Source organism: Polyodon spathula, chromosome 29, assembly GCF_017654505.1.
Source record: "Polyodon spathula isolate WHYD16114869_AA chromosome 29, ASM1765450v1, whole genome shotgun sequence".
NCBI classification, from domain to species: Eukaryota; Metazoa; Chordata; class Actinopteri; order Acipenseriformes; family Polyodontidae; genus Polyodon; species Polyodon spathula.
In genome coordinates, this window is record NC_054562.1 from 4,694,547 (window position 1) to 4,707,304 (window position 12,758).

Genomic DNA, 12,758 nt, shown 5'->3' on the forward strand with positions numbered 1-12,758 from the left:
CATGACCCAGAACGTGGACCGGATCCTGGCCCGGGGAGAGAGGCTGGACGACCTGATGGACAAGACTGAGGACCTGCAGGCCAGCGTAAGAAAGATGGGAGGAGGGGGAGGGGGGGGGGAGGATAGGGTTTAATGTGCATTGGGGACATTCCCATGAAGACAATCTTTTTCTGGGAGGGGAGGGAAGGTGGAGGTGTCGTCAAGTTTCCAATCAGAAATGAAAAAACTACTTTTCTGTTAAAGGGAAGAGGAAGAAGAAAATTACATTGTGAGTCAATTATGTAACTGTAATGTCACAAACCCTGTCCCCTCTCTCTGTTGGTCTCTCTCTCTCTGCCTCTCCTCCCTCTCTTCTCCCCTCTCTCTCTCACCGCTCATTATCCACCCTCTTCCGCTCCTCTCCATCTCCTGTCTGTCTCTCCCCTCTCTCCTCCATCCCCCGCTCCTCTCTCCTCTCCCCTCCCTCTCTGTCTCTCTTTCCTCACTCCCCCTCTCCTCTCCCCTCCCCTCCATCTGTCTCTCTCCTCCCCCGCTCCTCTCTCTCTCCCTCTCTCCTCATTCCCCTGCTCCTCTCCTCCTCTCTCTCTCCTCCCTCCCCTGCTCCTCTCACCTCTCTCCTCTCCTCTCCCTCTACTCTCCTCCTCTCTCTCTCCTCCCTCCCCCGCTCCTCCTCCCCCCCGAAGTCTCTCGCCTCTCTCTCTCTCTTCTCCTCCCCTGCTCCTCTCCCCTTTCTCTCCTCTCCTCCCTCCTCTCCAGTCGGAGCACTTCAAGACGACCTCTCAGAAGGTGGCTCGGAAGTACTGGTGGAAGAACGTGAAGATGATCGCCCTGATCTGTGTCATCGTGGGCATCATCCTCCTCCTCATCATCCTGCTGGCGACCGGAGTCATCCCCACCTAGACCCCCAACCCTGACACCCCCAGACACGCCCCCCGGACCCCCAGACACGCTCTGTCCTTACCCCTTGAAGACCTTGAGACCTCCCCAGTTTAATCAAGGTCTTATATAGAAATTCGTGATCATTGCTACTTTTTGTTTGTGTGTGCGTGCTCGCTCAGGCGTGTGTGGAAAGAACAACTGTTAGTGTTACAAAGCTCCTTAAAAAAAAAAAAGTTTAAGATTTTTTAAAAATTGCACTGTGGATGCAACGAATGACTCGCTGTCCCTCCCTCTGTTCCTGTAACTGTTCAAAACGAGGGCTAGGCTCTCTCCCTCTTCTCTCTTTCTCCTCCCCTTCTCTCTCTCTCTCCTCCTCTCTCACAGTGCAGGACAGTTCCTATAGAACATGCTTGCCTGACTCCTCCTCTCTCCCTCTTCTCTTTCTCCTCCCCTTCTCTCTCTCCTCCTCTCTCACAGTGCAGGACAGTTCCTATAGAACATGCTTGCCTGACTCCTCCTCTCTCCCTCTTCTCTCTTTCTCCTCCCCTTCTCTCTCTCTCTCCTCCTCTCTCACAGTGCAGGACAGTTCCTATAGAACATGCTTGCCTGACTCCTCCTCCTCTTTTCAGTGAGCACCCAAATTGAAAACAAATACATAAATAAATTAATAAATTAATATATAAATGCCCAATTGAATAACACCGTGCGTTATTTTTAAAACTATACCTCCCACTGCACCCCCTTGTTCCTGGGTCTGTGGAATTAAAATTAACGCGTCCAATATACCCATCTGTTATAGCGATGAAATAATGTGCATTATTATCATTATTGTTATAGTTGTTGTTATTAGTTTTGACAGTGCCTCAGTTAAATCATGAAGGATCTACTTTACACAGGGGCTGGACTGAAACAGAAAAAGAACAAAACAACAACTCTGAAGCTCCTGCTGAACTGAGCACACACTTTTGTGTCGCGTGACTGACTTTGGCTGCAAACAGCGTCATGGTTTGTGTTCTGTAACATGTAAAAGCCGCATATCACCTGTCAGTTTTGGTCCACGATGGGACAGACAGAGATCTGATTGAGTTTGATAGGAGGCTGGTAGCAGGTGCTTGGTTGGCGGGTGCTTCCATGTTGGCGGTCAGATTGTTATTATTTTTTTTTACAACAAACCTTTACAAAGGTGACACTGAGGGAACGTTGAGCCACGTTGCGGCTTGGAACCTGGTTTCAGGAGACTGGGGTTCAGCACATCAGGCAGGGAGACTTGGGGGGGTTTGATATAGCCTGTCAAAGCAGATCTCCTGGAACCAGATTTGAAGCCCCTGTTTCTGAAAAAAGTGGCCTCATGTTCCTTCAGCTTCACCCAGACATGCTGCCGTGCAGATGGAACCCATCCTTCTGAAACTGATTATTTAGAAAAAATTGTTTGAAGCCAAACTCGACGGGAGTCTAAGAAATCAGTGCTTCTGAGCCAGCATTCAGCCTCATCCCAGTGAAACCACCAGCCTGCCCCCCCAGCTCCAAACTGGTTTACAGGCAGGATGTAGAGAGCGAGACTCCTGAACCAGGGAGCCTGAATCAGTCTAGTGCTGGGGGGGGTCTCCCCAATCCCGGTCCCAGAGCGCTGCTCCATTCCGGGTTTTATAGTCAAAATGAGACGCTGAACGACTTCAGGGTCTGGATGCAGGTTTAATTGATGGATTCGGAACAGGGTTGGAACAAAGAACAGGAGTGGAAGGGGCAGCCCTGGTGTAGATTGGGAATGAACGTGGTAACTGAAGCATTGAAACACGCTGCCGCTTGGAAAAAGCCTGGCTAGAGTCGCTGCACCCTGTTGACACTGTTATGGTGGGTGTGTGCTCTTTTTTTGTGTGTGGTCTAGCCCCTATAGTTTATAAATATATATATATATATATAATCCATATAAGAATTGCCTGTATCTGTCTTGGTAGGGTCAGGATGTGTATAGTGTATTGTGAGAGCGATCCTGCCTAATTAAAAATAAATCTAAAAAAAAAAAAATTCTTGTAAGGTACAATAAATACTGTTTCATTTATGGTGTGTGTCTGTTGTATTTGTGTGTTTATTTGTATTTATGCCTTTCGGTGTGGGGTGGGGGGCGGGGGTAGTTTTGGTAGCATTGCAATTTTAAGGATAACTGGAATGAAGGTGTCGTTGATGTGCGTTACAGCAATACCCCAAATGTTACGAGAAATCGTTATTGCTGTAACGAATATTAACGAGAAGTTGTCCATTCTAGTTTTCCCTAAATTTAAAATTACGAAATGGTTTTAATTTTCAGTTCCCTATTCCCCTTTCATAAGTGGAGAAACAATCCACCGAGATCAGGGAAAACCACAAGCAACTATTAACAGAATTAATAATTAAATGTGGAAATGTGAGTTATTTGTATTGGAATCATCCCAAAAATAAAAATTCATTCGATATATTTTGAACCGGTACCACGGTATCTTAAATTAAATCAATGTAATGCAAATTAATTCGAGTTGCTCGTTCAGAATTGAGCATCGATCTTAATGTGAGAGCCTTTCATTGCAATACTTACAACAACCAGCAGGAGGGGTAGGGGGCGGGGGCGCATTGTTTAAAAAATGTACCGTAAACGGAAAACAACTAAAACACCCTTACAATGTAAATGTGGTGTCTTGTGCAATATTGTGCAGTGTTTTGGTCAAACATTCAAAGCTAGAAGGGAATTTTGCAGGGGATCGCGTTTACTTACAAACAGATTCCATTCCAGTAGAAAGTCGTCGCATAGCACTTTGCAGTAAGAGCGTACTGTAATGTAAAGCAGGGCACACGTCTGTACATAACTTCCGTTTTTTTTTTGTGTTGTCCGTGGTTTTGACTTTTTTTGTGAAATACCTTTCGGTTCTTATCTCTATTCCACCTATATATTCCTATAATATATATATTTATCTATCGGTATATATATAATATTACTATATATATATATATATATGAGTCGCTAGCTGAATGCGTCGCACGTAAAGGAGAGCATAAACACAGATATTTCCTCTCTATTGACGTGTGTATTTACTAATTTAGTAAAGTTTATGTATAAAGTCATGTCTTTTTCACGTACAAAAAAGTCCTCAATGACAGGGAATACCCCTGTAAAAGAGTTTACAATACCACATACCTGCCCCCCCCCCCCCCCCCCCCCCCCCCCCCCCCCCTATTAAACTCCAGTATGAACAGCACAATTGAGTTAATAATGAATTTATTCAAAAGCGTTAACATAAGATCGGGAATGAAACCGCGAGTTCGGTGGGAAAGGTGTTATGCTGTATCGAGGCTAAAGTCTGTTCTTTTTAGTTTGTATTGCCCTGAATTTTAACAAACAAATAAACGCAAAAATAAAGTCAGAGTTAGGAGTGTGACTTAATTCCGTGCAGGAAAACAGCAGCCCCCCCCCGCCCTCCAATCCCATCGCTGTCTGTCTGTCTGCCCTGTTGCTCTCGCCCGCTCCCTGCCTGTTGAATACACGGGACAGAGTTTCGTCCTTCTCCGTGAGGACCGCCAGCAACCGGGGCAGGAAAAGGAGACTCGGGGAGGGGGTTAAACACGAAGGTGGGGTGTCGGACAGGACAACATAAGAGAGAGAGAGAGAGAGAGAGAGAGAGAGAGAGAGAGAGAGAGAGAGAGAGAGAGAGAGAGAGTCTTTAAGAAAGCGTGTTTGAGCTCTGGTTCTGCAGGTGTGATATAAAACGAGAGAGCTCGGGGAAACGTCGTGTCGTTGCGAGAAGAATGGTGAGTAATATCGATACCTTTTATCCCCATGCATGTGTCTGTTTTATGCGATTGTTTGTTAAATATTGTAAAGATTATCGATGACCTTCGCAGCAACAGCGAACGAGTTACTTTCACTTTCGTTGTGTGTGCGTGTGTGTGTGTGTGTGTGTGTGTGTATATATATGGTAGTTTTTCTATCCTAGTTCATATTGTATTCCAGCAGTATTATGATTATTATTATTTGCACTTACTGTAAACTACACTGTGTTTAAATATGAAGCTTGCATTGTAATACTGCCCCGGAACACCTGTGCGAGTCACCTGGATAAAGACGTTTTGACAAATCGTTACACGGATAATTAATTCTAATTAAAACAATCGATATTAGAATACTGTATAAAACAGAAATCAACGTGCTGGTCGCGAAGACGCGACTGCGCAGATTGCAGAGTTCTGAAGTTAGAAAACGACACGATCTGATTAAGCACAGTATCAGTTGAATGAAGTAACTGAGGTGTGAGTTTGGAATGAAAGTCAGCAGATAGAGGGGGGGTCCCGGGACCGAGTTAGGGAAGCGCTGGGTTACATTACTGAGATCAGAAATAATTAAAAGCTATATATTTGATAATGCACAACCAATGTGACGTTTATTATTAACGTGCACGCAAAAAAACAAACAAACCAAAAAACGATATTGCTAACTATAAGCGAATACAAATAGCACGCACGCACATTTATATATAGGGTCTACTGTATAGAAATCTATGTATATATGCGCTGTGTTTACCGTTCATTCTACACAGCCGAAGAAGGGCTTGAAATATGTATAATATTTGTAATATTTCAGTATTTATAATAGTACCAGATGATCGAATTCATTATTATTAGGGTCCTTGCGCCAAAGAAAATCCTCTTTGATATTTTGCTGAAAAATAAATAAATAAAAAAATCATACAGACGCTGCCCCGTTCTAGAACGGTTCCAACGCTCCAGGGTGACTTTAGAACGGTCGCCCGAAGCAATAATTCCAGAACGGGACGGGCCAGCCGTTCTTGCCCATTAGCAGTCCTGCGGGCACAACGGTATCGTTGGTACCTGTGGCCGGGCACTGCGCTCTGTACCGCGGGCACTCTGTATAAAGGCCCCGAACGACGCGTTTTACAAGCTCACCACAAACAGTTGCTTTTCGACAACAAGATTGCAAACCAGTGAGATCGCTGCCTTCTCTTTTTAGTTTTGGTTTGCGCTTCGCTGTTCTGCGATGCGTGTGTTTATTCCTAAGGAAGGAAAAAGCGATTACATCTCCGTGCTTAGTCTGAAAACCAGCGGATGGATTGTGAGCTATAGTAACATTGAGCGCCACGCCCGTTCGCTATGTCTCCAGCGCACATATTGTAAACCCGGCACACCAGGGTAAACTATAGAGGTGTACATGCACAGGATAACATGGGGAAGTACAGTGCGGATTTACTGTGAAACTCTATTGAAATTCATAGGAATGTGGAGCCATTAAAGTGTCCCCAATGAAACGACGTGTTTGTGTGTGCAGTGTAGGGTTGTCCAGTTTCATTTAGATTAGTTTAGTTTTAGTTTTGTTCAGGATTGTCCAGTTTAGTTTAGGTAGTTCAGTTTAGTTTAGTTAGTTCAGTGTAGGATTATCTAGTTCGCTGGTTTTAGTTTAGTTTAGCTCAGTTCAGCACTAATACAAAGAGAGAACTCAGCTGTCAATCCACTAGAATACAATCATTCCAAGGTGTTGTTGTGTCACCCGTGTGCCCCGTGTTTCTGAGTTAGGGTGACAGAGCCAGGGGCGGGCAGAGGGGACCGAGGGCAGGGGCCAGGGTGCAGTCACTGGCACATGTGTGGAGTCAGCAGCCAGGAAATGTGAATCATCTCCAGGGAAGGAGGGAGGGAAGGAAAGAGCGAGCGGATGAGGAGAAGGAGGGACTGCCTTTCCTCTTGTAGTGCAGTCTCTTTCCGCGGCTGTGTCCTCAGCTGCTGTCCCTCTCTGAGTCGCAGGGCGAGACCAGGCTGCAGTGGTGCAAGGAGCAGGCGGACGAGGTGAAGGAGATCATGGTGGAGAATTACAACAAGGCCGTGGAGCGAGAGGGCAAACTGGGAGAACTTGAACTGAGATCCGATGACCTGCTGAGGAAGGTACTGCAGAACCATGAGACGCACAGCCATGGCTGGAACTACAGTTCCCAGCATGCCTCCTCACCTGTGGCAGTGGTGAGGGATACTGGGAGCGGTAGTATTCCCAATGGATCACGCTTCATCGCTAAGCAGTGAATTGGTACAGCCATAGCTGTGACTATAGTTCACAGCATGCCTCCTCACCTGAGGCAGTGGTGAGGGATGCTGGGAGCTGTAGTTTTCCCAATGGATCACGCTTTATCGCTACCGTGAATCAGTACAGCCCTAGCTGTGACTACATTTCCCAGCATGCCTCCTCTCCTGCGGCAGTGGTGAGGGATGCTGGGAGTTGTAGTTCTTCACGATCGATCACGCTTCATCGATACGCAGTGACTCAGCACAGCCCTAGTTAGAAAATGCTGGGAGCACTTCAAGACACAATTTCAAAGTTTCTTTTTTGACGTGATGAAAGCGTCAGGGTTTAGAGACGAACGACTTTCATTCGTTTGTATTTATTGGCATCAGCGCTCGCTGTGTGGTGATGTCAGACAGCTCTTTCTCAGCAGAGTGACATCACAATGCACTCTAGCACCTGGCAACAGCGCAGCTGCGCTTGCAGGTATCTGAAACACACAGGGACTGAGCGGCTCAGAGCGAGACTCTTTTTCGGATAATGAAATCTGCCCTGCAGCTCTGAGACGCTCAGGGGAGTGGGACTGAGCCGCTGTGAAGCCCATTCTGTCACCCAGCTGCTCTCATAGCTTATTAACTTGCCATGGGCTCCTTCAATAGTGATGGGCATACACTTATCACTGGGGGGGGGGGGGGGGGGGGGGGCTTCAATTGGATCTCTAGACTACTAGTTCAGCAAACAGAAAGAGGCTTCGCGACCCAACCGTGTGTTACGGTCCCTATTGTGAGCTCGCTGGAGGCTTTTGTCTCGTGATGCCCACAGCAGCTGGGAAAAAAAAAAAAAAAAAAAAGAAAACTCTGTTCGCATCCTGAAAAGAAGGGAAGAAGAAATACATTAATCAGAGGGAAAAGAAAAGACAGAGAGAGAGAGAAAGAAAGAAAGAAAACTAGAGCAAGGTTTAACTTTCATTTCTCTGAGCCTCAAGACTTTAATTCATTTTGACATTTCACTAAACGGCAGTTACCCCTGGTATGTAGATATTATTATTATTATTATTTATTATTATTATTATTAGTTATTATTGTTCTTGCTTTTATCCAGAGCGACTCACAGAGACTAGGGGGGTGAACTCTGCTTCATCAACAACTGCTGCTGCTGCAGAGTCACTTCCAATAGGACCTCGTTTGTTTTGAGTCTCATCTGAAGGACCGGGCTGGTCTGGAAAGCCCCGGGAAGGGAAGGGGATTTCTGGAGGGTTTTTCCCTGAGTCCGACTCTCCGGAAAGATAAATATTCCCACAGACATCCCCCAAGCTGCCAGTCCATCTCCTGTGCAGGGATGTGCGGCTTTCCTACACTGCGCTGTGCTCGTAGCATGGGTCACTGCGGAGAACTGATATAACTCTGCGTCTGCTGTTACGATCGTTAGCGTTGTGGTTTAAAGCTGTCATTTTTAAATCCATGTGGGCAGGATTGGTTAGATTTCAACAAGCATGAAATACAGTCTAAATACAAAATGAATATCAAATGCAAAATTTTTGTTTTAATACAAAATACTCAATAAAAATTAGAGATGCTAAAGAGTTCAGCAGTGATAACAAGGCTTGATTTTTTTTTCAAAGCTGTAAATAATCTATTCTTTCTTTCTTTCTTTTTTCTTCTCCTCGTCCTCCAGAGTAAAACTTTCACCAAGTCAGCGGCGAAGGTCTCTCACCAGAGCCGCTGGGAGAATATCAAGATGAAGGTTGTGATCGGCGGGGTCTTGGCCCTGCTTGCCGTGGTCGTCTTCGCGGTCATCATCTGGTACAGCGTCCGCGGGGACTAGAAGCAGCTGACCCCAAGCGTGACCCCTGGGAACTGAAAAGCCCAAAGTGCAGCGGGACTGCAGACCCCACCCCAGTTTCCACCTGACGCGGGTCTGGGAACCGGATTCAGAGCACGCTGGGGTCAGGCTGGTTCCTTTTCCACTGACAGACACGGACGCGGACAGACCTTCTTTCTGGCTGCTCTCGGCCCTCTGAGAAACACACTGCAGTCTGGAGGGTTTCTTTCCCTCCTGCTGTACTCCTTTTCCACTGGCTGTTTGTCGAGCTGAGTGAAACCAAACTGTGAAACTGTCGGCCTCACAACACACCTGAATCTGGGGTGGGGCTGGGCCGCAGGCGGGGCTGGGGGTGGGGCTTAGTGTGGGGACCCCCACCCCGACCTTGGTGTGGGGCCTGGGGGAACCCGCTTGGGCGGATCTTGGGCGGGGTGGGTGGTTGGGGGTGGGAGCCTCAATTTGATTTTCATAATCACGTCAGTGTCTAGGGCCGAGTGTGTGGCTCGTCAGATCCAGATTCCCTCTCTCTCTCTCTCTCTCTCTCTGAAAAGCATTCTTCTCTTAGCCTCATTGCATTTCAGTCGTGTTCAGAAATATATGAAGAACGACTAACAAAGAGAAACACAACATGATCTCTGAATCCGCCATTCTCAGCTCAAACACACCATGATCTCTGAATCCATCATTCTCAGCTCAAACACACCATGATCTCTGAATCCATCATTCTCAGCTCAAACACACCATGATCTCTGAATCCATCATTCTCAGTTGGAATTGAATCTTCAAGAGGGTTTAAGAAAAAAAATAAAATAAAATAAAACCCTGCCATCGTTCCTATCGGCTGGTTTCGCCCCAACACTAACACTAACCTCAACCCTAACCCTAACCCTGACCCCAACCCGAATCCTAAACCTAAGCCTAAGCCTAAGCCTAACCCTAACCCTAACCCTAACCCTAACCCCAACCCCAACCCCAACCCCAACCCCAACCCCAACCCTAACCCTAACCCTAACCCTAACCCCAATCCTAACCCTAACCCTAACCCTAACCCCAACCCAAACCCCAACCCTGACCCCAACCGGAATCCTAACCCTAACCTTAACCCTGACCCCGACCCAAAACCTAACCCTAACCCTAACCCTGACCCCAACCTGAACCCTAACCCCAACCCTAACTCTAACCTCAACCCCAACCCTAACCCTAACCCCAACCCGAATCCCAACCCGATCCCTAACCCTAACCCTGACCCCAACCCTAACCCTGGGCCTGTGAAACTAGACTTTTTATGTTACAAAGTTAAAAACAACCTGTCTTTGTTTCAGCATTCCTCAGTGAAATCTTTCCATTTTTCTAACTCTTACTGATATGCCTTGAAGTACCTTATTGCTTTTCCAATTGTATATATAAATATATAGAGATTTAAATTTAAATAGTAAAATAATATTACATATTAATAAATGAATATCTCCTATATATCTACACTTTGGCCTGTGACCTCCAGCGGCTACCATACTGAGATCTTGAGGAGAAAAGACCTTCGAGATTCAGTGCAGTACAGAGCTGTGTTCCATGATTCTCTCGGTGAAGTTCGACAGTGGGGCGCTGTAGACAGACACAACCCTGGCTGCCCCCCCCCCCCCCCCTCTGCTAGTGCAGTGATTGTATTGTAATGTGCCAGGCGGCTGGTTTCACAGTCCTGAATTAGCATTCATCTTGGATTTCCTAGGTAGTCCAGGATGAATCGAGGTGTCTGTAAATCCAGCCTGTTAATGTAAAACAGTTCAGTTGGTGGATTTGATGCTGTTATTGTGTAAAATACCACAGCGCAGCAATAGGAAATCTCTCTGTGTTGCGCGTTGCGCCAGGTATTCTAGTTGCATTATGTGGGATGTGAAAATGATTGACAACAGTAAGAGACTGATATCCTTTTTTTGACACACACACACACACTGACATTGACACACATACACACACTGTCACGCACACGTCAGTATAGTAAAGCATTCTGACAAGGCGGGGGAGAAAGACACTCTGTGGAAATGCTTATAGAAATGAGTTACATGTAAATACATTGTCTGTGTGACTGCAGGAATATCACCCCTTCCAGCTTAACACTGAAATAAAACAAAAAATAGAATTGGTAACTTGTGTGTGTGTGTGTTCCTGTGCGTGTGTCTCTGCGTGTCAGTCTGTGTGTGTGTGTGTGTGTGGGTGTCTGTGTAAGTCAGTGTGCTCTGTGTGTATCTGTGTGGCAGTGTGTGGGGTGGAGTGGTGTGTCACTCAACAGTACACACAGCGATGTGTGTGTGTGTGTGTTGTATATGTGTTTGTGTGTGTGTGTGTGTGTGTGTGTCTGTGTGTCAGTCAGTGTGTGTGTGTGTGTCTCTGTGTGTCAGTCAGTGTGTGAGTGTGTGTCTCTGTGTACAGTCAGTCACACACTTGTGGTGTCAGTCAGTGACACACAGTCAGTGTGTGTCACACACAGAGACACACAGTCAGTCACAACAGTCACACACAGTGTCCAGACACTAACACACAGGACACAGTCAGTCACACAATGACCACAGTGTCAACAGTCAGTAACACACACACACAGAGACAGACAGTTCATTGTGTGTGTGTGTGTGTGTGTCAGTCAGTGTGTGTGTGTGTGTGTCAGTCAGTGTGTGTGTGTGTCTCTGTGTGTCAGTCAGTGTGTGTGTGTGTGTCTCTGTGTGTCAGTCAGTGTGTGTGTGTGTCTCTGTGTGTCAGTCAGTGTGTGAGTGTGTGTCTCTGTGTGTCAGTCAGTGTGTGTGTGTGTGTGTCTCTGTGTGTCAGTCAGTGTGTGTGTGTGTGTCTCTGTGTGTCAGTCAGTGTGTGAGTGTGTGTCTCTGTGTCAGTCAGTGTGTGTGTGTGTGTGTGTCAGTCAGTGTGTGTGTGTCAGTGTGTGTGTGTGTGTCTCTGTGTGTCAGTCAGTGTGTGTGTGTGTGTCTCTGTGTGTCAGTCAGTGTGTGAGTGTGTGTCTCTGTGTGTCAGTCAGTGTGTGTGTGTGTGTCTCTGTGTCAGTCAGTGTGTGTGTGTCAGTGTCTCTGTGTGTCAGTCAGTGTGTGTGTGTGTGTCTCTGTGTGTCAGTCAGTGTGTGAGTGTGTGTCTCTGTGTGTCAGTGTGTGACAACACACAGTAAGTATGTGTGTGTGTGTGTCTCTGTGTGTCAGTCAGTGTGTGTGTGTGTGTCTCTGTGTGTCAGTCAGTGTGTGTGTGTGTGTCTCTGTGTGTGTGTGTGTGTGTGTGTGTGTCTCTGTGTGTGTGTGTGTGGTGTGTGTCTGTGTGTGTTCAGTGTCAGTGTGACAACTGTGTGATCTGTGTGTCAGTCAGTGTGTGTGTGTGTGTCTCTGTGTGTCAGTCAGTGGTGTGAGTGTGTGTCTCTGTGTGTCAGTCAGTGTGGTGTGTGTGTGTCACACACCAGTAGACACACAGTGTGTGTGTGTGTGTGTGTGTGTGTGTGTCCGTCAGTGTGTGTGTGTGTGTGTCTCTGTGTGTGTGTGTGTGTGTGTGTGTGTCTGTGTGTGTGTGTGTGTGTGTGTGAAAGTATCCCATGTCCTGGTTTACAGTGATGGTCGCTGATGCAGTGAGATTGTTTATAACACGAGTTCACTGAGAGGTCACTGTTGCTTGGAAGCTGGAAGCCAGGGTACTAAATATCTCAAGGTCAGGGAGAGGGAGCGAGGGGAGAGGGGAGAGGGGAGAGGGGGAGGGAGGGGAGAGGGGAGAGAGGAGAGAGGAGAGGGAGGGTGAGGGAAGGAGAGGGAGTAGGACAGAAGGTAAGGGAATGAGAGGGGAAGGGGAGAGGGAGAGGGAGAGGGAGGGGGAGATGGTTGGGGGTGAGGGAAGGATTAGCAGGAGCGCCAAGACTGATGCCAAGTCTGTATCAAGCCTGGAGCACCACCCCCCTGCTGTGGGACTCTTGTCAGGACAAGCCTGGCTCGCGATTCCCGGACTCTGACAGTTCATGGAAACTCTTCCATGCTTCTACATGCAGAGGATTTAAAAC

At 46.9% G+C, this 12,758-nt stretch overlaps 2 protein-coding genes across 2 annotated transcripts in view; both read left to right on the plus strand.

Moving 5' to 3' along the window:
* Nucleotides 1–993, plus strand: part of vamp8 (vesicle-associated membrane protein 8 (endobrevin)) — a 4,989-nt gene extending 3,996 nt beyond the window's left edge. Inside the window, exons 2-3 of the mRNA XM_041232065.1 lie at nt 1–85; nt 757–993. The exon at nt 1–85 is cut by the window's left edge and continues 74 nt beyond it. Of these exons, the coding sequence (XP_041087999.1) occupies nt 1–85; nt 757–900 (229 nt within the window). The 3' untranslated portion in view covers nt 901–993. The remainder of the gene's footprint in view (nt 86–756) is intronic.
* Nucleotides 994–4,378: 3,385 nt separating this feature from the next.
* LOC121302232 (vesicle-associated membrane protein 5-like) lies at nt 4,379–9,073 on the plus strand. The gene is made up of 3 exons (XM_041232066.1): nt 4,379–4,656; nt 6,658–6,795; nt 8,582–9,073. The coding sequence occupies exons 1-3, from the start codon at nt 4,654–4,656 to the stop codon at nt 8,729–8,731; spliced, it is 291 nt and encodes a 96-aa protein (XP_041088000.1). The 5' UTR covers nt 4,379–4,653; the 3' UTR covers nt 8,732–9,073.
* Nucleotides 9,074–12,758: the final 3,685 nt, after the last annotated feature.